We start from the raw sequence: 27,372 nt of genomic DNA on the forward strand, positions 1-27,372 counted from the left end.
TCTGACAGGGCTGGCTCTCTGGTGCACAGATGGTGCCTTCCTGTGACCTCTGCATGGAAGAATGGTAAAAGGGAGCTCTTTGATATCTTTCATAAGGGCCCTAATCCCATTCACCAGAGCCCCCCCTGCATGAGCCAATCAGCTCCCAAGGGCCTGATCCTGGCATGCCATCACATTGCAGGCTAGGGGTTCAGATATGAAGTTTGGATCTAGGACTTAGGTGGCAGTGCTGGGCAGGGGGAGGACGGCACTTCTGCACCTCCAGACACCATTTCTCTCCTGACACAGGATCTTGTGAAACAGGTCTTTTCCTTCCCTCTTCCAGTCTCTCATTTCCTGTTCTAGGGTCCTCTCTGCCTGTTCCTGTAAAGGGTCGCTGAACCACATCCTGAGTTTGCACCTCCTCCTCCCGTTCCCCTGGGACTGTGAGCTCCCCGAGCCCACAGGGTGCTTTGCCCTTGGTCTAACTACAAAGTTCTCCCCACATGAGCCTTTTTCAGTCCCTTCGTACCAACTACTACCTGGGGAGATTCTAAAACTTCTTCCTGTTAGATCCCATTCACCTCTCAGCTCTCTGTACTGGAGCTAGAGACAAGTCAAGTGTCTTAATAAAGGCAATGGAGATCAGCAGTTAACTATTTTCCCCTTTGTAATAGCGGAAAGGTGGAAGCACCCCAAAAGCCTATCCACTAATGAATGGACATCCCTCTACAGGGGGACCATCCAGCCATAAAAGCGCTGAGGTATTCATGATTCTGCAGCATGGATGAACCTCGAGAACATGATGCTATGTGCAAGAAGCCAGATAGTGATGATCACGTATTGTATGGCTCTTGTTTACATGAAATGTCCAGAGTAAGTAGGTCCCTAGAAACGTAAAATCATTTGCTGTTTGGTTGTCTGGGGGAGGAGGAAATGGGAAGTGACTGTTTAGTGGGTAGAAGGTCTACTCTTAGGGTTATAAAAATGTTTTGCAACTAGACAGAGGTGAATGTACTAGATGCATTGAATTGTTCACTTTGGAATGTTTTATTGTATATTATGTGAATTTTATCTCAATAAAAAATAATGTAAGTTTTGAAGTCAGACCTCTAGGTATCAAATACATGCTTCACAGCTTAGTCTCTTGCTACTTCCTTAGGCTTGTCCACAAGATGGGGATGATAATACCACTTAGCTCTGTGGTTTGTCTTGAGGATTCAGAGAATCAATACCGCGGTCCACTCAGCACAGTGTCTGACCCGCAGTAAGCCCCTAGCATGGTCAGCCTGAGGTGCTGGTCAACGTGCATTCAACCAAGGGCCAGAGGCTGCCAAAGTGATGAATTTGCTCAATGGCCTTTAGGCTCTGGACACTGGCTCTGCACTTGTATCCTCTTGCATATCTCCCCTGCCACAGGGGTGAGGGGAAGACTGTGGATGTACAAGAGAGTGAAGGCAAAGCACAGGCCTAGTTCATGTGTCCATGACCAGAATTCTGTCTCACTTTCTCTTCCCCTCAACGCCCCTCCCAGGAGTCACCAATTCCTCCTCTGCCCCTCCTACCCATCCGCAGGTCCAAGTCTGACTGGTCTCTCACAAACCACAGCAACGGCTCCTGCCCAGCCTTCTCACCCTTCCAGCCCATCACCCATATCACCAGCAGTGGGGGCTCCTAACACACCCCCAGCCCTGTCCTTCCTGGAAACACCCATCGGGCGAACGGTTCCAGACCCCTCACGACATCACCCTTGACATGTGCCCTCCCCTCAGCCGCCTCCCTCCCTCCTGCCGCTCTGGGCCTCTTCACACGCCACTGCACACCCCTCCCCCATGCCTGCACTGCCCGCGGGTGGCCCATCGGAGCAGGGTGTGTCCATCTGGTGGGTGTCTGTCTGGGCACTTGGGCTGGGTGACCCTTGGCGTGGGAGTTGCCCTGTGCATTGTGAGAGACATCCCTGGGTCCTACTCACAAAACGCCAGTGTCCCCCCACTGTGGTAGCCGGAAATGTCCTTCCGGTGTCCAGGTGCAGGAAAGCCCGCACTGGGCAGCAGGACCCCACCACATCTGTGCTTACCCAGCAGCTTGATAAGAAGGGCAAATGTTCTCTAGTTCTTCCCCTCAAGATCACCAAAAATGCCTTTATTTCACTCTTGTCTGCCTTCTCTCTCTCTCTTTTTTTCTTTTTGTTTTGTTTTTTGAGACAGGGTCTCCCTTTGTACTTCAGGCTGGCCCTAAACTCACTATGTAGCCCAGGCTGGCTTTGAACTCACAGCAATCCTCCTGCTTCTGCCTTCTTGTCTGTTTTCAAAACAATTAAAAGCATTTCAGTTCCATGTCATCGTATTTATATAGGACACCTTGAGGTTTTTTCACCATTTCATTGTCTTCCCTCCTTTTACTGCATGCCCACCGTGTGCCACACCCTGGGAAATAATATAGATTGGAGTAGAAGCCAGGAGTGGTGGCTTGCACCTGTGATCCCAGCACTCCAGGAAGCTGAGGCAGGAGCATCAAAGAGTTCAAGCCCAGCCTGGACAACTTAGCTGCTTAGCAAGACCCTGTCTCAAAATTTTTAATAATAAAAAGGCTAGGAGTGCAGCTCAGTGTGAAGGCCCTAGGCTGACTACCCAGCAGAGAAAATCAACAAAATTAAAAGTTGGATCTTTGAAAGGATGAAAAAATTAACCAACTTTTAGCTAGATGATTAAGAAAATAACCACAATTATGAAAATCATAAGTAAAAACAAAGACGTTCATACTGATTTTAGAGAAACAAAAAGGATTTTGAGAGATTGCTATGAACAGTTGTACATAAATGAATCAGATAATCTAAATGACTAGGCAAATTCCTAGAAACAATCAACCTACCGAGACTGAGTCATGAAGAAATAGGTAATTTGAATAGACTAACAACTAGTAAGGATATTGAATTGCTAATTTTTTTTTTTAAAAAAGAAAGGAACCTCCCCACAAAGAAAATTCATTGAGTAGATGGCGTACCTGGTAAATCCTACTAAGCATTTAAAGAGGAATTAGCACTAATCCTTCTTAATCTCTTCCATAAAATTATAAAGGAACACCTAGCTCATTTCAGAAGGCCAGCATTACCCTACTACAAATGCCAAAGACACCACAAGCAAACAAAACTACAAACCAACAGCACTGATGAACATTGATACAAACATCCTCAACAAAATAGTTCCCAATGAGTTCAGAAGCGAACACCGTGACCAGTGGGATTTACTCCTAAAATGTAAGACGGTTCAACACATGAAAATCAATCACAATATGCCATGTTAATAGAAGGAAGGAAAAAACAGGACTATCTTAATTGGTACAGACAAGGCAGTTGACAAAATTCAACACCCTTTCATGATAAATGCACTGAACAGTTAGGAATAGAAGACAATTATTTCAATACGATAACGTTTATATATGAAAAAAAATCGGAGTTGACATCATCTTACTCAGTAGTAAAAGACTAGTCTTCTAAGAGCAGCAAAAAGACAAAGACACCTGCTTTTGCCATTTCTTTTCAACCTACTATTGGAAGTTCTAGGCAGATCGAGTAGGCAAGAAAAATAAATAAAAAGCTGGAACCGGAAAGGAAGAAATACTATCTCAGATGGCTGATATGATCGTGGATATGATTAGCGGTGGGGGCGCGAGCGCGACTGCTGATTGGCTGATGGGACCCAGGGCGAACGTCCCACCCTCGCCCGCCTTCCCGGCCCGCGCGCGGCACCCGCGCTGGATCCCTCCAGGGCTCCCGGGCACACGACTCGCGTCAGTCAAAGCCGTCAGTGAGCTTGAGACGCGGTCTGTTAGGACAGCGCCCGTGAGCCCCGTGGGCCCCCCGTGGCCGCTCTGGGTCGTGAGACAGGAGTTGGTCTTGGGCTGTCAGCCAGGAACCTGGGCAGCCTGTCACCCTCGGTCACCAGGTCAGTCCGAAGGGCAGCAATCAAGCGTTAGGGTCAGTGCCCTGCTAAGTCAAAGAGCAGGCTCCTTGTAAATCAGTTCAGGGGTGACCCACCCCTTCCTTGCCTACCCTGCCTGGTAATGGGTCAATTAGGCCCGTTGGTTGCCAGGCCTGCCCTGAATCCGGGCTCTGCTGCCACCCATGGCCAGGGGGCTCCAGACACTTCTGCCTTCGGCCCAGGTCTTGCATCAGCAGCTGTGGAAGGAGCTTTCGGGTCTGCAGCCTCCAAGGGGCTGCATCAGTAACCCCCCTTGTTCCGGGTCTTCCGGCCTCTTGGTGTGAGCTGCTACCAGTTTTCCTGGCCTCCCCAGCCCGCAGACCAATGGCCGCTGTGGGACTGTTCAGCCTCAGGTCCCGGAGCCTGGTCTCATCAGTCCTCTCCGTAATCCTTGAGTCCTACTGGTTCTCTTCCTCTGGAAAACCCTGACTAATTGCATTACTGTGTGAGCTGGCAGATTCATTTGATTGTGGTTCTCCTTTCACGACGTGTTCCTATAGTAAATCATGTTGCACCCCATAAGTATGTACAATTCTTTTTTTTTCTTTTTTTTTTGTACTGGGGATCGAACTCCAGACCTTGAGCTTGTAAGGCAGGTACTGGAACCACTGAGTTAAATCCCCAGCCCTTGTACAATTCTTGTCAGTTATACGTCCATGAAGCTGGCAATAAAAACAACTTTAAAATTCTACTTCATTTCTCTAATCACTGCTCTCTACCCATAAGTAAGCACAGTACGCTTATCACACATTTGTCATTCAGATAAGCTTATCATACATTCTATCAAACATTCATCATATAAGCACAAGCAAGCTTCTCCGTTGTCCATATCTTTGTTTTATTCATTCTTGTATATATGTTAATGAGCATAGTATATATGGATATGTAGTTATATACATTCACATATAATACATAAAGCTTTTTCATGAATGACAAATGATCCAAGTTTCACTCAAATATTATGAAATAGCTCAGAGATACAGAAAGATATAAAAATGACATAACAGGAACACATACCGGCCATCTGTATTACAATTTAAAACTACTTGGTGATATCCCTTTTCTCAGACATAGCTCCCACTTTCAATACTCGAGACAACTGCAGTCTTGCATTGAGGATGTGTCATGTTGTGTGGTAAGGAATTTAGCCTTCCCTGAAGAGAGGCTTTGTCCTGACCTCTGGGAGATAATCTCTAGGCTCTTGAAAGGCCATGCTTATAGAAGTGTCTCTGTTGGTCCAGTGGGCCTTACGTCACACTGAGTCATCTAAAAATGTGACTCAGTGTCCCAGCCACCCACACCAGATATTCTTAACAATGAGCTTCAGAGTGACACCTGATCATACCAGACACTGCAGCCATGTGATTCAGAATGGGGACACTGGATTGAGTGATATTGGCTCAGCTTCCGGAGGAGCCAGGAACTAAGGTCAGATATGCAAGACATCAACAAATTTGTGCAATAGAGGCACAGTAAAAACTCTGAACTCAAGGCTTGGGTGAGTTTCTGTGCGTATAGTGACTGTGTTAGTTACTTTTCTCTCCCTGAGACACAATACTCAGCACCAAAAGTTAAAGGGGAAGGGTTTATTTGGCTCACAGTTAGTAGAGGTTTCAGTCCATAATTGGCTGGCTCCAAGGCAGGGATGGCAAATGCATCGCAGAGGAGAAACAACATGGAACACACAAGGTAGCAAAGGGAACAGGGACCTTAACTGTGTCTTTCTGCTCCTTTTATCTGAGTCAGACTACCAGGTTTGGGTGGTACCAAACCAAACACTCATGCCTAGTGGTTTAGTAATCACATGCCCTTAATCCTAGCATCACACATTCCAGATTTAGCTACCTCTGACCGCAGGAGACTTTGGGGGCATATCTAGACCCAAAGCACAACAGTGACAATATCATTACATCATGCTGTCCCCAACATTGAAAAGCCCTAGTGGACTCTGCCCTATTTACTCTAGTTTGGGAGAATATTAAAAGCCAGAAGGCAAAAACCACAAGGAGAAACTTCACCTCGAATCTCCTGAGGTGATGTACAAATAATGTAACCAATATAAGTGACAAAAGGGCCTGAGTCCCTTGGCCTACCCCCAGCTGGGGACCAAAACCCGTAAACACATTAGTGGCAAAATGGTCTGGAAGTAAGCGATATTTCTGGAACTCTTTGGCATGGGTGTCCCAAACCCTAATTCCAAATCTGTTGGGGAGTTCCTTGAAGTTTGATTGGAAAGATAGAGAATTGTGTAAGGGTTGGTGGGATTAAGGTGAAAGTTTGGGTGAAAAGTGGAATGGTTGGCCAGACTGTATGAGAGAACTCTGTGAATTTATTAACCTGGATGCATTATGGGGATGAATATTGTGTCTAATTGGTGAACATTTCTTCATACTATTGTAAAACCTTCAGAAGGTGTGTAAATTCCCCCTTCAACCAACATTGACTGAGTATACTAACTGGGAACCTTACAGAAAAATTCCTCAAACCCACTCAGATTGTTAATTTGAAACAGTATAGGATATGTGATGGATAAAATATGATAGAATCTCATTTTTTGGTTTTTATTTGGATTTGGGGGGGGGGTACCGAGGACCTAACTTGGGACCTTGGACTTGTGAGGCAGGCGGCAGCACCACTCAGCTAAATCCCAAGCCCCTTTATTTGGATTTTGAAGGACACATCTTTCACACTTACCCACAGAATACTGCTAGCTGTGACCCAAAAAACCACTTCAAAGAAATCTTGAGGAGTCCTTAGGCAGACTGAGCGATCACAAAAGCCAGTGAGCACCACCTAGTGGCGAATGCTGGGATTTGGGGCCAGAAATTTTTCTTCTCAGACAGCGCGCTGGCTATTGGGCTTTAAAACTGCTCCAGTGACTGAAGGATATTGAATAATCCTGAAACCCGACAGCCATGATGTGTTTGGTAATGCTGGATAAACATTCCAACAATGAAGTCCATTCCCAGAAGAATTCTGTAATACAATGGAAATGGTTTCTAAAGGAGCATGCCACCTAGGAAAGGCATTCAGAAGCAGGTGGCTGCTTTTCCCCTAGGATCAACTTTGGAACCACTTAAGGAATTGCTACATCTTTTAATTACTCAGATGGTGTCTAGGAATAGTTCTTAACTGACCAACTAAGAGCTTCTTGGTTTGTGGGTGGAAATTCCAAAGTGAATGGACAATACCTTGTTTGGAAGACTGACAGCTTGACTGAAGAAAGAGAAGAGTCAGTTCAGTGAGGTGAACAGCCCCGAAAAACTCAGGGGCAGTGGCCAAGGACCTGGACATATGATCAGGCAGATGGGCCCTGGAAGTGGGCTGTTAGAGGTCCGCCCAGGTAAGGTATGACCCTATGCGAACCACTACAATCAGTATCTCAGAAGATGTGCTTATACTCCTTACTAATCACCACTTCCTTCCACCCCTCAAAGGCAATTACTCTCCCCACATTTAGGGTAGGCATGGCTAGTCCATTTCCAGAATGATTTTAGAACCTATGAGTGCATCCATAAACATTATATTTTGATTTATCTAGTGTTTTCCTGAATAAATGTAATCATACTTTATTATTCACTTATACCTGGCTTCATGCATTCAATATTTTACTTGTGAAACTGATCCATGTTGTTGCATCTAGAATTAATTCACATTTTGATTGCTATGTAGGAAAATTGTTTATTTTTCTATTTTACTTTTATGATGTTTGGATACTTTTGTTCTTATAAATAATACTGCTACAAACATCTTTGCACTTGTATTTTGGTGTACACATACAGATACTTATCTTGGGTATAGATCTAGGAGCAGAACTGAGAGTCATAGAGTATGTGTATCTTCCACTGTTATAAATACTGTGCTTGCCTTGATTTATAGTCTCATAAATGTGTGAAAGCTCAGTACCACACATCCTCACCAACACTTTGTATTATCCTTCTTTTTATATATTCAGCTGGACATACACTGGTAATTTAATAATAATGAAAACTAATAATGAAAACTTAATAATGGAGAGAAAAGTATTAAAACTTGGGGTGCAGCTGAAGCTTTGATCATTTAGAAGAGAACATATTAAACATAAAGAAAGTAGAAGTAAGGGAATAATGTGAACAAGGAGATAAAATTATTGTCTTCTCTTGTATTGATTTTTATTCTATTTATTTCCCTATAAGCTTGAAAAGTTTACAATTTATAACTCTGTGAGCGGATAACTTAACCCTAAATCTTACTGTATGCACTCATGACTTTCTGTCTTGAATTGACTGGTTGATTGATGCTATTTCTGGGGCACTACAAGGACCATAGAAATCTTGGGCTGGGGATTTAGCTTAGTGATTCTGGTGCCTGCCTCGCAAGCGTAAGGTACCGAGTTTGATCCCCAGTACCAAAAAAAAAGAAAAAGAAAAGAAAAAAGAAATATGATCCTCATTGTCCCTCTGAGTCACTCTGCGTTCCTCACAGCTCCGGCACTGGAGGTGTCGTTCTTTCCTGACCACAGCAGACTTGCCCCTGGCCATCTGTCCTGCAGTCGCTTCCCATCCAGGCCATTTCTCCTATGGCCTCACTGGGACAGTGCAAACCTCCTCACCCTGTCCCTCCATGTGCACAACCTTTCCATGGGTCCCCGTTAGAGTCAAGACAGAAGTCAGAGTACCCAGCATTGGAGACCCTCCCAAGGAAGTGCAGACTGGGAGTGGAAGACTGAGGGGGAGTTACGAAACGGGATATGGCACTGGGGCATCACCGAGGCTCATAGCAGAGCCTGCCTGTCCGTAGGTGCTACTGGGGGTCACCCCATGTAATTCCTGCTTCTCCGGGTGAACAGGAGGCCTGGAGACAGAAGCCCTGGCCTCACTGAGAATACTTTCCACTGTCTCTCTCCCACATCCTCTTTCAGTTACCCACTACCCGGTGTCTTCTGAACCACAGTTCTGATGTTAGAGTCAGCACATTAAGAGCTCTCTCCTGTCCTGGGATCTGTTGCTGCTGCACATGGGGGTGCCAGGTGAGTGGGATGGGAACAGAGCTGGCATCCTGCAGGGAAGCCAGGGGTTGGGCATGCTGTGGGGCTGAGTGGAGAGGACGTAAAGGTATAGGCACCAGATAACCAATGTGGGTTAGGCTTCTTCCGTGTGCCAGCTTCTAGCGGGACTGGGAAATGGGGCTGGGTGTGAGGGTGGTGATTCAGTCAGGCTGCTGTGCAGACGAGCTATTGCAGGTACCCCTGGAAGCCCTGGGGTACTGAGTTTTCAGCACCTCTGTGCCTCCATGGGTACTGCTCTGTCTCCATGGATGCCTCCCTAGCTCCATGGCTGCTCTTTCCAGATGGAAAGGACCACCCAGGGGCAGCAGTGGAAAGGGCTGTGCATCACAACCCACTGAAAGTTTCTCCTCCTCCCAGTGGCCCAGATAAGAAGCCCAGGAGGAAGGGATAACAGTAAAGGGGAAATAACCCCTTCCTTCTCATCACATCAAAAAACCCCAGGGAAAGAGTACAGAAAGCACTAAACTCAGATTCCTTATTATTGGAGGTCGTCCTGAAGAATGTGATTCTTCTCATTAATTCAAGATATTCACCAAATGGTCCATATAGCCTAACGAAGCTACGTAGATTAAGGCACTTCCAAGTCTATTGCCACAGAAACATTACAGCAATCTTGGCTTCAGATGAAAATTCCATCAAAGGCCAGTTCAGACTGGGAAGAATAAAATAAAAGGGTTTTTATTGAATGAGTGATACTTTATCATGCATTGAGCTAAGAACACTACAACGCTTAGGACTTTTTTTTTATGGCAGTGGTGCTGTGAGACAGGTTCAGTTAATGTCCCCATTTTCCAGCAGAGAAGGCAGTGGACTTGCCCAGTGGTATCTGGACACTGATGGAGGAGAAACGGATCACAGAGCCTAAGGGAGCTGGGCATGGCAGACAGAAAGCATGGTGGGCCATCAAGCTTGATGTCAACCCTGGTGCGGGTGAGGGATCAGAGGCACTGTAGATCCTCAGGAATTTCAATCACCATCCACCCAGAAGGACTTGGTGAGGCTCTATCTTGTGGGCCTCTAGAAATTCTCTCTGAAGCTCCTCTTGAATCTGCACGAATAAGAAGTGCGGGCCTTGGAAGAAACGAAGGAAAGTTGCATGCCTGGCTGACTCCTGGCTCCCTCTCCACAGCACCTGCCAGGCTGCTCAGCTTCTCTTGCTCCTTGGAGAAGACAGTGTGGTGCAGCTGCTCCTTCCACGGGGTCCCCACGCCAACCTTGCCGTGGTAGATTGGAGGTGCCCCTATGGGTGTGAACAGTGCAGATGGCAGCTCCCAGGTGACTTCCGCCACACACGGCCCCTGGGCCAACAGCACCATCGCCTGTCCAAGGAGCCAAAGATGGGAAGGGGCCTTCTCTGTGAGGGCAAGAACCAAGATGGAACCCATGCTCTGAGTGTCCTACTGATGTCAAGTGGTGGGGGGGTCTCGGTGTCTGGCAGGGCCCTGGCACTGAGGCTGGAGGAGGAAGCAGAATTTGGGTTACTGAAGTCTCAGGAGAGAAGCCCTCATCACATGCTCTCTGCTTCCAGGAAGAAGTCCTTGGACTGCTCAGTTCTTCTTGAAAGGGCTGGTCCAGGGTGCTGTTCAGGGGTCCACTGCAGTCCTGCTGCTCTTCCTGTGGCTCTTCCCCCTCGTGTAAGTCTGTCTTACCTCATTTTTATGCTGCTGTAACAAAATTGCTGGCACCAGATAATTGATAAGAAGAGATGTTTCGTTGGCTCACAGGTCCAGTTGCTGGGGAGTCCAAGAGCACGAAGCCATCATCTCCTTGGTGTCTGGCGAGGTTCTTCTTGCTACATGAAAACATGGCCGACCACACCTCACAGGGAGAGAGAGGAAGTGGGCTGGTGCAGGTCTCTCTTCCTCTCCTCATAAAACCACTAATGCCACTATAGAGGCCTGTACCTAGGACGCCGCCTCATCCTAGTTGCCACTCAGAGGCCCCACCTCCAAACACCAGTAACAGTGATTTGGGGGATTAAGTTTCTGACCCGTGAAACTTGGGGGGATGCATTCAAACTGAGCTAGAATAGCAGGGTTAAACTTTACCTGCAGCTTCTCCCATACCTCGCTATGTGACCGGCACTGCCTGGGGCTCTGGCACAGAAAGGGCAAAGCTGAATCTGAGCAGGGAAAGAGGCACCAAACATAGCTACCACCATCCTGGACCATGAAACAGCCCCACGGGGTTGATGTTTCCAGTGCATTCTCAAGGGAGAAACCTAAGGAGTGGTGGCCTTGTAGAAGCCAGCAGAGAGTTCCCAAGGTGCTGCCTGAGGTGGGCCTGGAGGACCAAGTATTCAGGTTTTTTTGTTCCATTTGTGTTGAAAAGTAGTACGTGCAGACGCCCAGGGCACATTTGGAGCACTTCATTGTCTCTGTGTAATTTCAGTTGCTTCGAGAGTGACAGGTAGCGCCTACAAGTGAGGCTGCACGAGGCCCTCGGGGTCAGTTCACAAAGACCCTTGAAACTTGGCTGGATGCTTTGGCTAGAAGCCGAGAGTGAGCAGGGCAGAGCGGCTGCGGGTCGGGTCAGAGAGCTGGACAAGGGTCCTGCAGGCTACACGGCTGGGAACAAAGTGTGAGCTCCAGATGGACACAGGCCAGAAAGGAAGAGCCAGGCAGGAAGCTGATGTCTCTGTCTAAGCAGGGAAGGGCCAGGCCAGAGCCAGGCCAGTAAGACAGGTGAGAGAGAGAGAGAAGAGAGCAGGTGGCAGAGAAAACGGAGGGGCCATTTCCAAAACAAAATCAGCCGGGCGTAAAGAGCAGTAAGAATCTCTCTGCAGTGTAAAAGAGCCCATCATAGCTGACCCCATCTGCCCAGTCATTTAGGGAGTGAAACCGGTTTCCCGAGAGGGCGTGTGGCTTGCCCCAGACAACACGGCGAGCTGGGAGTGTTGTTGCAGCTCTGAAGCAGGAGGTCTGGTGCAGACCAGAGCCCGATGGAGAGGTGGAAAGCCAGAACTGACTGCAAGCTCCTTTCCTTGGAGTGAAACATATCAGAATGAAGTGGGCAGAGAAAACTGCAGGCCTCGAAGCGCGAAAGAGCCCTGAATTCAGAGCAGCCCAAGAGTCTAAGATGCCTCTGAAGCCTGAGGAACCAGGAAAATCCATAATCATCCCATCTTCTGAGAGCGAGCTCTTGGTAGGTACCCGCTGTGTCTGGAATCCAGTGCACCAGAATAACGTTAAGACCCACGAGCAGAGGCCCTGCAGTGCTTTGGAGGGATTATCTCCAATCCTGTAGGGCATCTAAATGCAGAACGTGCCAGCAGTTCATGTTATAATAAAGCTAAGTCCCAGAGAGCTTTATGGAAGATGAAAATTAAGAGAAATCATTTAAAGAGCAATTAGAATCAGCAGTTTGCGCGCACACACACACACACACACACACACACACACAGAGTCTTGAGAGGAGGGCTGGGGGAACCCTGCGGAGTGGTTGTAGCATCGGAGTGGAAACCAAAGATTTGGTCTGTGGGTGCTCAGCAGGCAGTGGTCGGCACTGCACAGATGCCACAGGCCCAAGTCAGCGCCACACACTTGGAAACCAAGCAGACCTCACACCCGCAGCGGGGCTGGGGAAGGTCGGTGCTGGAGGGGGCCGGACCTTGCTGTTATTTACCATTTGTGATTCTCCAAGACCAGAGCTGCCCAGCTGCCCTTCCAACACCCTGTGTAAAGGACTGCACCTGTGAAGCCTTGCCAGTATTTCCTGCAGGCCCAGCAATATGTCCTCAGCTCTGTGTGGGGCAATGCTGGGTCTCAGAAATGGAGCGGCCCCGAGCCTTGGCCTCAGAGCAAGGTGATGGGCTAGATGCCCTCCCAGAAAGAGGACTGAGCACAAGGCTATTGTGGCCCCGAGGAGGGAGGGACCAAACCTGGTCGAGGAAGTCACGCAAGGCATTCCAGATGGATCTGAGGGAAACCCTGGGGCTCCTGGGAAGGGGATCTACAGGGACGGGATGGAGCCAGAGGAGAAGACAGCACTGCAGGCTCTGAGCAGGGGTCTGTGAGGCAAGGTGAACAGAGTGCCTGACCCGTGTTGCCTGAATTCTGTTCTCAAAGGGGTGCCCTTCTAAGGCTCGGATGTGTCACCTCTAGAGCTATTCTGACATTCTTCTTCCTTTGCCCTGCTCTGTGCCCCTTCTAGGCAAACAAGGTAGACCGGAGTCAGTGAAGCCTGTGGAATCGGCGCCATACCTGGAGACCCCATTCACCCCAGAATTACAAAAGTCCACAAAGCCCTTGGAGCCCCAGAAACCCTGGAGGCCATAACAAATCTGATGCCCTCAGTCCACAAAGCCTTCTCAACCCCTCTCTGTGCTTCACACTGGTTCCCCATTGATGAACACTTAAACTTGGACCTGACCGCACAACCTGTGAAGGCAAATCCTATGCCTGGCTGTTTGGGTGAGCCGAAAGGAACATGCCCCAACCTGAAACAGTGTCACAGGAAGGACAAATACGCAAAAAACTACAAAGCAGAACCATCCGGAAGTAGCTTTTGAGCCCCTGCTAAGTGGTCAACATCCAAGGTGCACATACAAGAGCGCTGAAGCCACCATATTTGGATCAGATTCTAACTTCAGTGTGTCAGGGCTCTACGCCCTGTCACCCTCTTTGAACTTCACTGTCCTCATGACACATATCTGGGTGAAGGGGGAGCAGGACGTGGTATCCACAGAGTCAGGCAGAGAAGAGACTCCACGCTGGCCCTGAATGCCAAGCTAAGGGCCTGGAACTTGAGCGCACAGGACCTTGTCCCCGACTCTCTTAGAACATAAGCTCCATGGGAACAGGGGCCTTCTCTGTCTTATTTTGTACTTCTATCACCAGCACCGTGAATTATGCCTAAAATGTAAGAAGCTTTCAAAAGTGTTCATCGAATAACTGGATGGATGGGTTATATGCTGTTATATGGCTTGAAGCAATACAGCAGAATCATCGTTTTCCTCCTTCCCTCCCTATCCCAATCTCCTCTCCTCTCCCCTCCCCTTCCCTCTCTTTCTCTCTGAAGCCCTACAAGGTTGATGCACCTGTAGGGTGGGGCTTGGTTGGGCATCCCTGCGACTCCCAGCAGGCGTCCCTTGACGTCCAGCAGGTGGGAAGCTGGAGAGGCTGCACAGCACATCCAGGCCGGCTGGCTGTGAGCCTTCCTGTTGCTCCGCCCTCCCCCCTTCCCGCCCCCTCTCCCTCTCTCTGTTTAGAAGAGATAAAACAGGAGGCAGAGCGTCTAGAAAGGAGATTATTGCAGTATTTCTTCACCAAGCTGAAAGACAGAGATGCAGGAATAAGAATGGTATCCTGGCATTACAAAGGACTATGGTTATGTATTGTCCTCTCAAAATGGAGGACACCCTCCTTTTTGGAGCTAGATGTCAGTAGTTTTCCTTGAGTGGGAAGGGGATCATCTTTTTCCTGGGGCAGTATTTGTGAGTAAACACAGGGATCCTGCAGCACTAGTGAGATATTCATCTTGTGCTGAGGGCAAATGTTTATATAAAACCTCACAGCTACAGGGACCCCCCCCCACACACACACATGCGGTTCACACATTCCGCAGAAACACAAACATCAACAATGTGCCGGATAATGTGGGAACAGGCAGCACAGCGGCCTGGCCTCCATGCAGGTCTCCACAAAGTCTGCAGACATGAAGAAACACAAATATGTAGTTCGAAATGTTGGTAAGTGCTTGGAAGGAAAAGGACAGAACACTGACAGAAAGTTACAGGAAATGAACCTCATTTGGATCACAGAACAGAGTTTGAATCACAGAATCAGAATTCTAGTTTGGATCTCAGAGAAAATAACAGCTGTGTTGAATATTAAAGTATTATTAGGAGCGAGCCAGAGGGGCCAGCAGATTCTAGGCTCTAAGAAGGGAGAGCTTTGGCCAGTTCAGGGGCCCACATCAGGCCCACGAGGCTGGAACACAGAGTGAGCAGCAAGAGAGAGGGATCAGAACTTCCCAGGCACATTTTATCCTCACTCGTGGTGAGTTAGTTCCTTCAGGGCTGTGTAATTAGGGGGAGAGGGATTATAGTCAGTGTGCACTTCGTGCTGCAGGAGTGTTGGGTTGAAGATAGGAACCTCTAATGTCTTGGTGTTTGCTTTGACTAAAGAAAACAAATCCTCTAGAGGGCAGGCAAACAAAGGAGAGGAAGAGTGGGAGGTTTGGGAAAGGAGAAGAGAATGAACTCAAAAGGGACATGGGAGAGAGGATGGGAACCAGGTTGGGGATGTCGGGTATAGGTTTGGGGATGAGAATGGAGAGACAAGGCTTCTTCGTGAGTGTTGTTGCTGTCAATAGGGTATATGCTGCACGGCACAAAATGTGGTACACTGGGTGCCTTTTGATGAACCCTAGGAGTGAAGCACTGGGCATTTGTCTCTCGATCAATGGCTTCCAATCAGCCCATCACCTGTTTGCCCACAGGTACTGGGAGAAGAGAGCAGTGTCCCTCAACAGCTGATTCACCCAGGGCTGGCAGGAGTCAACAACCATTTGCTCAAGAACAATGATTCTCCTGATGGCTGGGGACACCGGGCTAAAAGTGGTCCAGGAGTGACAGTTACTTCGTACCCGGTCGGGTGGTAGAAACCCATGGGTTCTCCACAGTCTGCCCCTTCCCAGCAGCCCCCGTGAACATCGCAGGTCCTGACTGGCTCTGAACAATGCACATGTGCTGATTGGTGCACCTACGGAGCTGACTTGGCCGGGGCATCCCTGCAACTTCCAGCGGGTACCACGTGATATCCACTGGTTATGGTAGCACGTGACATCCAGCAATGCGAAAGTGGCGAGGCTCCACGGGACACCCAGGCCACCTGACAAGTTAGCCTTGTGCATGCAGTGACTCCCTCTGAGTCCCTCTCAGTGGCCTGTTCACAGCTATTCCACGTGTCAGGACTTAAAGGTCATCCTGAGTCCTTAAATCCTTCCAATCAACTTGTTCCTCTAGAAAGTAATTTTTCCAGGCTGGGGATTTAGCTCAGTGGTTCCACTGCCTGCCTCGCAAGCTAAGGACCCGAGTTCGATCCCCAGTACCAAAAAAAAAAAGAAAGTAATTTTTCTGATCAGAGTTTCTATAATTATAAGTCAGCCAATCAATCACCTGGTGCTTGCAGCAAAATCCCAGGAGGACATTCAATTTTCAAGGAAATAGCCAGGTGGAGACATGGTGAGGAAGGGCCTGGTGAGAGTACTCAGAACCTGGGACTAGGAGGTAAATTTGGAAAAGGAAATGATTTTGGGGGGAGAGGAAAGTGATGGACTGAAGACAACCAATGGATGGGCTGGGGGCCTGGGGAAGGAAAGGAGACTTGGAGGATCACTGCATACTCCGCAATAAAACGCTCCCCGGTTACAGGTGAGGAAAATGAGGGGTACCAGAGAGGACCAGGACTTGCCCAGAGTTAGCCAGTTACTGGCAAAGCCTCACCTGGAACCAGCCTATAATTCTTCCTAACCTTTAATTTGAGGTTGTAAATTAGAGGAAGAGGGAAGAGTTTTAAGGGGGGGGGGTCTGGGTGTAAAAAGGGAAAGAGTTGGTCAACAGGAGGGAGAAGCCTGGGTAACATCTTCTTGCTGTGAGAAGGAGGGAGAAGTTCAAGAAAGGCAGAAACCAGGGTGGAAAAGCAGAGAGCTGTGTCTTGAACCAAAACATCACTGGAGAGAGATGACAGTGGAAAGTAGTCATAATTTGAAAAGGACAGAAGCCGGTAGTGGTGATGTGAGTGATCATGAACTCTTATTCAGGGCTTCCACTGTGCTGGGCTCTGTTCTGTGGATTTTACATACATTAGCTCACTTAATCTTCCCCGTAATCTTACAAGATGGTTACTGTTACAATCTACCCATTGCAGGTGAAGAAGCCAAGGCCCAGAGAGGGGATGTGACTTGCCCGCAGCTACACAGCTGGCAAGTGATGGAGCCAAGCTTGAAGTCAGGCAGCTGACTGCAGAGCCACAGTCCTGACCACTGTGCTTTGCACACCCTGGTTAGTACAGCTGGGGGGTGGGGGTGGGCAGAGTGGAGAACACACATCCTGCGACATCCTAAAAGAAAATACAGCACGTTAGGGGTGCATAAAACACCATGAGATGCAGTGTGTAAAAACAACAGCTCAAAGGATGGGAGAAATAGAAATATAGTGTTATGAAGTTTTTTTCCTCCACATTAAGCAGCATGTTACTATGTGAAGGTGAATAGGATAATAACTTTAAGAGATATATTCCTGTAGCAACAACTTAAAAATTGTCTAAAACTAAAACTAAACTATAGTGGACTATAAACTATGAACTATTGTGACTAAAACTATGGCTAATAATGGAAATAAAATAGAATTATAAAAATACTCTCCGTATGCAATATTGGAAAAGAAAGAAGAAAGCAGAAACAAAGAGTACATGGAACAAATAAAAATTAGGAGGATGATAGATTTAAAGGCAACCATATAAATAATTATACTATTAATAACATAAGCATTCAAATTGAAAAGCAGAGAAAATTCCAGGTGTACGATATCTACAAGAGACCTAAATTCCATATAAATTCTTAGATAATTTCAAAGTAAAAGGACAAAATTATAAAAACAAAAGCCTAATTCAAAGAACGCTAGAGAGATCATGTTGCAATCAGACAAAATAGGAATCAAAACAAGTCATGAAGGATAGAAACAGCATGATAAGAGGTCAATTAACAGAGAACAAGTGAGTTGTATAAGAGTCTAAATACGGTTGCCTGTAATGAGGTCGCTTCAGAATACATAAAAGAAGAAATAGTAAGTGACCACTAATGGGTACTGAGTTCCTTTTTAGGGAGATGGAAATGTTCTAAAATTAGATAGTGGTGAAATTTACACAACTCTGTAAATACATTAAAAACCACTGAATTGCATACTTTAAGGAGGCGGATTTTTCTGGTGTCTGAATTATATCTCAAAAAATCTGTTTAAAAAAACAGTAGCTCAGAGTCAGTTTCAGATGAAGAAAAATTCATCAGCAATAACCTTCGGTTCTTTGTTTACTGAGATTTAACCAAATTCCAACTTGAATGGATATGGAGCCAGAATACACACACACAGGTACATGCACACACACACACATGCACGCACACACACCCCATTATGGTCTCCATAATAGTTAGATTCTGGGAATTCCTAAGTAAAATTTTTATTTTAAAAACAAACCAACCAGGCATTGTGGTGCATGTCTATAACCCCAGCTGCTCAGAATGCTGAGGCACCAGTATCACAAGTTAAAGGACAGTGTGAGCAACTAAGAAAGACCCTATCTCAAAATAAAAGGAAAAATAAGAAGGCCTGGGAATATAGTTCAGTGGTACAAACTTAAGTCCATAGATTCAAGACCCAGTACTGCTACATACATCCACACACACACACACACCCATACACATGCACACACATATACACGCACGCATACACATGAATGCACACATATACACATATCCACATACATGTACGCCCATACACACATATACATGCATGCATACACACATACATATACATATATACACACACATGCATACACATACATATATACATACATAGCTGCTCTAACTGAAAGGAGAATTAGGCAAATCAACTCTCTCCTCTCAGTAACTGACAGAGCAAGTAGATGAAAACTATGGATATGAAGCACTATTCTTCTCAGGTTTGGGGGTGTTGGAGTCTCCTAGCGATGGTTTCTAGGTTCTTTCTGTCTTGAGCAAAAAGTTGGTCAAGACAAGCGCAAACAGTGGCAACGTTTTACATTTATTAAAGATGGGAAGAGGAAGGGGCTCTGCTGAGCTTATCTGGGCTTAGTGAAAGTAGGAAAATGTAAGTACACCTAACAGGACAGGACCAGGCTACCGTGAGGAGACACTGTAACCAGAGCCCAATGGCGACCGCCCTTTTTTGTATGTCCCGCTCCTGAGGCTGGTGCCAGGTCTCAGTCATCCTATCAGAAACCTGCGTGAGTCCTCGTGAGAAGTCCACATGCCCAGCTTGGGGAACTGTTCTGTGCAGGTAGCCTGGAACACTGTAATTGACAGGCTCCGCCTACTTCCTCAGCTAGTCTTAGCCCTGCCGTAATCTCCTGCCTTACCGTCAGCAAAATCGACCTAAGCAACATTTATAAAATATTCTACCCAGCAACAGTAGGAAACACATTATTTTCAAGGGCCTATGGAACACTTACTCATAGACCATATTCTGGGTCATTAATAAATACTCAACAAATTGAAATGAATGAAAATCATGTAAGATATGTTCTCTAGCCACGTGGACTTAAATTAGAAATTAATGACACATTTAGAAAATCAGCAGATATCTTGAAATTAAGCAATATATTTCTCAACAACTAGTGGATCAAATATTTTAAAAAACCACAAGATACATTAGTTTTTTCGGAAATCCATAGGAGAGCACCACAGATTGAGTGGTTTACAACAACAGAAATTGATCTCACAGTCTGGAGGCTGGGAGTCAGAAGGAATGGTCCTGTATCTATTACGGAACTTGCACTCATAGTTAGAGATATTCCTGCCAAAAGAACTCTAGGTTTGGGTGGCTTCCTTGGTAGATTCTCCCAAACACTTCAGGAAGAAGTATTTATAATATGCAATTTTTTCATAATATAGAAAAAGAATACTATATCCTCCATTATTTTATGAAGACTACAGTTCTTTGATATAAAAATCTGCCATAGGATTACGAGAAAACTATGGACCAATGTCTTTTGTGTGTGTGTGTGTGTGGCCTTTGGGATTGAAACCAGGGCCTTTACACTGAACTACATCACTAGCCTTTTTTATTTTTATTTTTAAATATTGAGACAAGGTCTTGCTAAGTTGCCTATACTGGGCTCAAACTTGCCTCAGCCTCCCAGAGGGCTGGGACCAATATCCCTTTGACGATAGATACAGAAATGCTCAAAAAATATTAGCAAAATCCAAGAATGTTTTTTTCAATTTTTATTTTTTATGAATACATGTTTGCAGTACACAATGGTTACCTTCCTCATGGGGAGCTGGTACATGTGCATAACACAATTTGTCTTTTTTCACCCCCTTAACCTCCTATCCCTTCTGCTCCCATCGTCTCTTGGTCCTCCTTTGCCTTTTGTGAAAGATCTAGCTTTACTTATTTACTATCTAGCTTTTATTTTGCTCTTTATTTACACTTAGGGTTTCTCACATAAGATAACCCATGTGATATTTATGTTTGTGTGTCTGATTTACTTCATATAACATTGTAATCCCATGGTGCATCATTTTCCTGCAAGTGCGACATGTGATCATGTGGGTGTATCACAGGAATACATGGTTGATTCAGTATTTGAAAATCAATCTGTAAAATGTCAAAGAAAAGCTCTCTGAGTTCCACTGTCTCAATAGAATCAGAGAAAGCATTTGACAAAATTCAACCTCCATTTATGATTTTTAAAAAAGAAGCCCAAGCAAACTCAAAAGAAAGGGATGTTTTAGGCTAATAAAGAGTATCTATGAAAAAACTACCTAAGATCAGGAACAAGGCAAGGACATATACAGGCACCTCTCTACTCAGCTTTGCATAGCAGACCCTCTCTAGGACAATAAGCTAAGGGGGAAAAAAACAGATTGAAAAGAAAGAAATGAGTGTCCTTATTTACACTCAGCATGATTGTGTACATTGAAAATCCCAAAGAATCTGGAAGGGGGGGCTTAAATTAATAGATAAGCTTATTGGTTGTCAGTGGAGATGGTAGACACACAAAACACTAACTGGATGTCTATATGCTATCGAAAAAAGCAGTTGGTGGAAGTTTTCTGCATCTTGCTAGTGGTGTTGATCAAATGCATGCATTCATCTTTCAATTCATGGAACTGTGCACAAGAAATGGATGCTTTTTTTCTTGATGTAGACTCTAATCTCATAAGGATGATTTTTTCAAGTTTTTTCTGAGCTTTGCCAACATCCATTCGTACTGCATTGATCAGAACCACGTCATGTTGTCACCTCAAGCTGCAAATGTAGCCAGGAAAGCACCCATCAGTTTCTCCTGACCCTGTAGAGGCACCAGCAGGGATACTAGGCTGTGAGCGTCCACTGGATCAGCCGGAAACAGCGCCAGGCACAGCATCCAGAAGCCCAGACTCAGGCGTCCCAGACCCGGGCCAGCGCTCGTCACAAAACTCTGCTTGTTTATTTTTCCCAGCAAATACTTATCAGACTAGAACCCATCTAAGCACTGAGTGGACACACAGGGACATTTAATGCAAGCCTTTCCCTCAAAGAAAGAGTCTGGGATGAATTCACTGGCAAGGTGTTTTCTAAATTTCCCAACTAGTGCTCCACACGGCCATCGGGAGCAGGCTCTCTGCGCTCTGGTTATCAGCATCCTCGAGTTATCAGGCTTTCACCCTGGAGGTTGCCAGGCAGCTGCTCCCTCTGCAGCATCGCATCCCTGTTTTGGGGAGGAGGAAGCAAGCAACAAGGAAAAGGTAGTGGTGCCAATATTAGAAATGAACTTCTTAACATCTCCAGCAAGCAGCCTCTTGGCTTTAGGCAAACCAAGTCTTTCAGAGTATGTGCTTGATAATTAATCTAGCAGAGTCAAGGATTTTAGTTCTCCATGGTTCGTGTGGGAGAGGAGAAGAGTATGATCCTACAGAGAGGTTTACAACTTGGGAAAACCGAGATGTCAATTACAGTATTCGCGTTACCAGAGCAAGAAATCATCAGGTACAACAACACAGCCTTTTTATTTGGAGAACATTTTCATAAGACATGGAATAATTTCTAATGTCTGTAGTGTCTCATAAGACCACTTTGTTCAAATTGTTCTTCCAAGGGCAGATTTATATTAACACAGACTAGAACAAGTCAGTCATAGTCATGAATATTCATACAAATCTACTGCCGACTGGTATTCTTATAAACATTCTCAGTTTTGCACAGTATCAAATTCAATTCCTTGAGCCATTTTCTAACACCCAACAAAATCTGTTGATTTATTGCTGCCGGGGAAAGAGCATCTTCAACTCTTTCTGAAATTGATTTACTTTATTATGAAAACTTAGGTTTTGCAAACCAAGCTTCGGTATTTTATTAGCTAGTATTATATGCAAAAAAACAGTCCAATTGTGATGGCAATGGGGAGCTGAATTTTATTTACTGGCAATCACTTTTTAGCATTTGTCTTCCACTGGCTCACTGAGCTGAACTGTGTCATGTGATCACCCCAAGATGTAAGAGGCAGGAAAAGAGAGATAGGGTTTAGAGATGTTTTTTCAAACTTGGATCTCTATTGCCTAAACAAACTTGAAATAATACAGAGCAAGCAGAAGGTGGATACCTAGTCGGTTGGTCTCTCTCGTGGTCTGCCTGAGACATCACCTGAGATGCGATATCAGTCAGGGTGCTGAAGAGATCTGGGATCCAGCTTGTACAGATCTAAGGAGGAGCTTCCAGGAGGAAGTTACATTTGACCTGGATGTGGACAAAGGTCAGACTCGAATGTAAGAAACAGCAAAAGGGGATGCGGAAGCATCCAGTACACGTGCAGAGTAGGAACGTGTGCAGAATGGATAGAAAGGGCGTTTTCCTCTCTGGCTTGGAAAGAGTGATGGCAGCATGGGGAGAGGTCAGTGGAGATGGTGCAAATGTGGGGCCGAGTCTTGGAGATCCTTGAAGGTAAAGCGACAAATAATCAAAAGTAATAGCTGTCTTGTGTATGCATAGTCTGTGATTGGCACCGTGGCCCACCATGTCATCTACTCAACAACCCCCCACCAAGAAATGATTATCTCCATTTTACAGATGAAGAAACAGCCTCTGAGGGGTGAAGGAACTGCTCAAAGTCACTAGAAATTGTGGCCGACTCTTCTCACTCCTAGTTTGTTTTTATTTGTTTTGTTTTTTGGGGGGTTTCTTTCGGTACCGGGGATCAAACCTTGCGCCTGAAAGGCAGGCATGGTGCCACTGAGCTAAATCCCAGACCTAGTTTGGTTTTGATATCAAAGCCCTGCTGCTCTAGGACTTAAACAATAAGGCATCCACATCTGCTGTCAGCCTCCTCACCTGTGTGGTGGGTGTTAGCACAGCATGGCGGCTCAGAACTGAGCATGTCAAGATCCTCGGATGTGAGGACCTGGAATCATGACCCAGAGCAAGGGAAGCTGTAGTCTAGACCTGATGCTGCTACTGCTGAATCTATGACCTGGAGCCAGACCTTTAATCTCAGGGCCCTCGATCTCCCCCTGTGTCTAGGGAGCAATAATAAAACGATTATGGAAATGGACTAAGCAGATATCTATAAACAGGGAGATCTGAACAAAAAAAATCTCATTTGGGTGAGTATTGCTACCATCATTTCAGGATGTCAGCGGAAGTGGCCTTGGGATCCATGTGCTTCACCAGCCCATCCAGTTTATACGTGTGAGACCAGTTACCTAGGAAATGGAGAAGGAAAAGAAAGGAATAATTGTCCACAAAGAGCCAGCAGCTAAGTTGCAGTCTTTAATCATTATTATAAGGATCCACAGGCCTCTGTAGTTATTATCTTTAATTCTTATACCACTGCAGCACTGGCACTGTTGTAATCATTTCTGAGACTCAGAGATGATGCAACATGGTGAAGGTCACAAGATACAATCAATACAACCACAAACCACTCAGCAAACCCAGTGGAGCTATTATACTCAGGTCCACAGTCGATCACAGTAAGAGCAGGCAGATTAAAATCAGTGCAGGGAAGAGGCACACGGGAGTGGGGTTCAGGGGAGATCAGTGCAAGCCCCCAGTTGTCCCTTCCTAGTGGAGTCACGCAGACAGTCCTGTATTATTCCAGCAGCCACGTGTGTGACGCAGAGTACTGCCAGCCGGTGAGACCCAGCAAGCCTTCAAGGTTCTCACTGGGCTCTGGTCACACAGGCATGGCTGACCTTAGTCCCCAGCCCCTCCAGAGATCAAGGTGATGCCATGTGGCCAAGGGTCCCCACCACGGTTCACATTGTCAGCTTAGACTGTCTGCCATGCTCCAGGGCTCCGGGAGAACATGGCCTCTCTTATCAGGAGGGACACCCACAGGCCAAGAGGTTATCCCCAGGAGCTGGGCAAGTGCCGAGCCTTTCGTGGGCATGATTAATCCTTTAATGCGCAGGCTGGGCACTGAACACACCAGGAGAGTCTGGCTTTCAACTGAGATCTCTCCCCAGAGTTACTGCCTCATGTTTTGAGGGAAGGCAAGAAGATACCAGTCTAAGACAGGCTGTGCACTACAATCTCTTGCATATTTGACTTTCCCTGAGAATCCCCAAGCAATGCCGCTGTCACGTCAAGGAAAGTGTCAGCTCCCTTGTAGCTACCAACAAACCCATTGCTACTACAATAACACCAAGGACAGATTTCATTATTGGGAATCTGAGGAACAAGACTGCGCCCTGCTGACCCACAATACACTCAAAGGGACAGCATGACATACTTGTTCTATGCTGATGTAGGAGAATAAAAAAGTGTTTCTCCTGAGGGAGAATATCGCACTCTCTGTGTCAGGCGATGTTCAGTCTCATGCAGGAAGTAGCGAGGAGAGGAGGAAATTCAGAGGGGGTTCTGGAAATTGTGTTGTTCTTACTTCACCAGTCATTGGGCTTTATGCAGCATGAGGTGTTTAATACCTACAAGAATAATGAACAGGCAGTGTTGGTTACTTCATTTTTCCAAACAGAAATGGCAGGAAGAGGGGAAGTGACTCTGCCCAGCAGCCACCAGGGAGGGGTGTAGGGAGGAGCACAGCCTAAGGGATGTTGGGCTGGATGGTGGGAGTCTGGGTAGGAGCCAACAGCAAGAAGTCTAGTCTATGGGACAGGCAGTGTCACTCCTCAGAGCATTCTCCTATCCCGAGTCTTGAAGGTCTAGTGTTAGGGTTCAAGCTCTGGCACCTTGTGTTCAGCCTGCTCACCTGAACAATGGGGTGTGTCCCCTCCACACAAAACAGAAAGAAAGAAAGAAAGAAAGAAAGAAAGAAAGAAAGAAAGAAAGAAAGAAAGAAAGAAAGAAAGAAAGAAAGAAAGGAAGGAAGGAAGGAAGGAAGGAAGGAAGGAAGGAGAAAGAAAGAAAGAAAGAAAGGAAGGAAGGAAGGAAGGAAGGAAGGAAGGAAGGAAGGAAAGAACTGCAGGCCAATAAGAATCCCAGCTTCCATAAGGTTGTTGGGAAGGTGGAGGGGAGCAGGCTTCCAAATGGAAACACTGTGTGACAGTGAAGTGACCGCGAAGGTCCCTTCCCCCACGGGTGAACGCACCCCTCTCTCTCCCCCAGACCTGACTCCAAACCAGAGCTCTACACCCAGAGGTCTGTGTGGTTGGGCAGCCTGTGGCACTCCAGTCGCCTGCAAAGAGACCAAAGCCCTCCTTTCTTCTCAGAAGGGGCCTGCCACCTCCTCCAGCACAGCCGTCTCCGGGGACTCCTGCTCCCCGGGGCTGCACTTCACCCCAAAGCCTGAGGACCGCACGACGACCCTCGGAGGTCACTTGAACCTCTCCCTGGATGACTTGACCGGAGGCAGCATGGTCAAGGGCCAGGTTTTCTGGGAGTGCTGTGGACGTGGCAGTGTCTGGAGTCTGGGGAAACAGTGGGCCCAAGAGAACGATCTGGGCTCCAGGGCGAACAGTCCCCTCTCCCCCGCTCTCCCTGGATGCAAGGGCAGAAGTAAAAGCTGAGCCAAATTCTGGGCCAGATGAGAAGACGACGAAGGCGACTTGCCTGAGTCCCGGCCCCCACCAGCACCCCAGGCTTCCAGAAAGTTCTCTGAAGCCCCTTTCAATCGCAGAGGAGGGCAAAGTTGGGCCTCGGAGGAAGGGAAGGAAAGCCAGAATCCTCCCTGGCTCCTGGCTCCCTCTCCACAGCACCCGCCAGGCTGCTCAGCCCCTCTTGCTCCCTGGAGAAGACACTGCGGTGCAGCTGCGCCTCCCACGGGGTCCCCACGCCATCTGGGCAGTGCTGGATGGGAGGCGACCCCGTGGGCGTGAAGCGCACAGACAACATCCTCCGAGGGACTCTGCCACGCTTACCGCGTGGGCCAACACCACCATCCCCCTCCTCGTGGGGGAACCGGAAATAGACCCGGCTTCGCCGTGAGGGGAGGAGCCAGTATGGAGTCCGCACTTCCGGTGCCTTCCTGATACCAGGCGAGGGCACAGGGGCCTGGGGACTGGGCCAGAAGGGGACACCTAGGGTCCAGGGTGAGGCTGGACACAGGCACAAGGGGAGGAGAGCTGGGGCTCAGACTTGGAAGCCATGGGAGAAAAGCACTTTCTCTCCCCTCTGATTCCAGACAAGAGTCCCATTTCCGGCGTGTTCCTGAAAGGGCTGCTCCAGGGCCTTTCGCATGGGGCCATCGTATCCGCCTTGCTGCTCCTCCTCCTCCTCCTGGGTTGAGTATCCAAGCCCAAAGTCGTCAGCCCTTCCCTAAGCTCGCTATGTTCCGTTACGTCATGTATTCCTCCCTTTCTTCCTGCTTGTGTTGTTTTGACCAGCTTCTTGAAATGGACTCCTATCATTGACTTTTAGCCATTCTTTATTTGCACTTAAGGAACTTTTTATCAGTCCCTGTTTCCAGTACGTAACGATTCATTCATCATGAGGAGTTGGTTCAGGCACCTAATACATCTTAATTCTTTTCTCATCCCTTTCCTCTCCCTTTTTTTTTTTTTTTTTTTTTTGGTACTGGGGATCGAACTCGGGTCCTTGCGCTTGCGCAGCAAGGGCAGCGGAACCACTGAGCTAAATCCCCGGCCCTATCTTCATATTTCTTATTATCTTTTACTTTAGTCTTTATATTTGGGTTTCTCATATAAGTGAAATCATGTGATATTTAAGCTTGTGCCTGATTATTTCACTTAATATTACACTCTCAAGATGTATCCATTTTCCTACAAATGACCAAGGTTATCCTTTTGTGGCAGAGTAGTCCTCCACTGTGTGTAAATACCACATTTTCTTTATCTGTTCATCTGTGGATGGACACGTAGGCCACTTCCAAGATTCAGCTGTTATGACTTGTGCTGCTATAAACATGGGTATGAGTGTGTCTCACATATGTTGATTTAGATTATTTCAATAGCATTTGGTTACAATATTTCTAATTTCCATTATGATTTTTTTGACCTGGTGTATTTTAGATACATAAATATTTTCTAATGATCTTTTTTATTCCTAGCTTCCTAAAATCAGAAAATATACCAGACATAATTTCAATTTCTTCCTTTCTTTCTTTCTCTCTCTTTCTTTCTTTCTTTCTTTCTTTCTTTCTCTCTTTCTTCTCTTTCCTTCCTTTCCTTTTTTTGGTACCAGAGATTGAACTCTGGACCTTGCACTTG

General features: G+C 46.6%; 1 protein-coding gene, 1 long non-coding RNA gene and 1 pseudogene across 2 annotated transcripts; 2 read left to right on the forward strand and 1 right to left on the reverse strand.

The window, feature by feature from the left end:
• The first annotated feature begins 3,607 nt into the window (after window positions 1-3,607).
• On the forward strand, window positions 3,608-13,185 carry Siglecl1 (SIGLEC family like 1). Its single transcript, XM_021245721.1, is given in 7 exon segments — window positions 3,608-3,785; window positions 9,802-9,936; window positions 10,136-10,321; window positions 10,324-10,416; window positions 10,535-10,648; window positions 11,996-12,150; window positions 13,159-13,185. Coding segments are annotated over 7 exon segments (888 nt in total).
• Window positions 13,186-21,828: 8,643 nt separating this feature from the next.
• Window positions 21,829-24,641, reverse strand: LOC110346040 (uncharacterized). Its single transcript, XR_002389816.2, has 3 exons — window positions 24,480-24,641; window positions 23,364-23,448; window positions 21,829-22,486 (listed from the first exon to the last, which is right to left on the reverse strand). It is a non-coding gene; the product is annotated as an uncharacterized LOC110346040 (long non-coding RNA).
• Window positions 24,642-25,233: 592 nt separating this feature from the next.
• LOC147821282 (SIGLEC family-like protein 1) lies at window positions 25,234-26,667 on the forward strand (annotated as a pseudogene).
• The last annotated feature ends 705 nt before the right edge of the window (window positions 26,668-27,372 follow it).

Source organism: Heterocephalus glaber, unplaced genomic scaffold (genome assembly GCF_053883595.1).
Source record: "Heterocephalus glaber isolate CG9 unplaced genomic scaffold, H.glaber_assembly_v1.0 deba00001745, whole genome shotgun sequence".
Lineage (NCBI taxonomy): Eukaryota > Metazoa > Chordata > Mammalia > Rodentia > Bathyergidae > Heterocephalus > Heterocephalus glaber.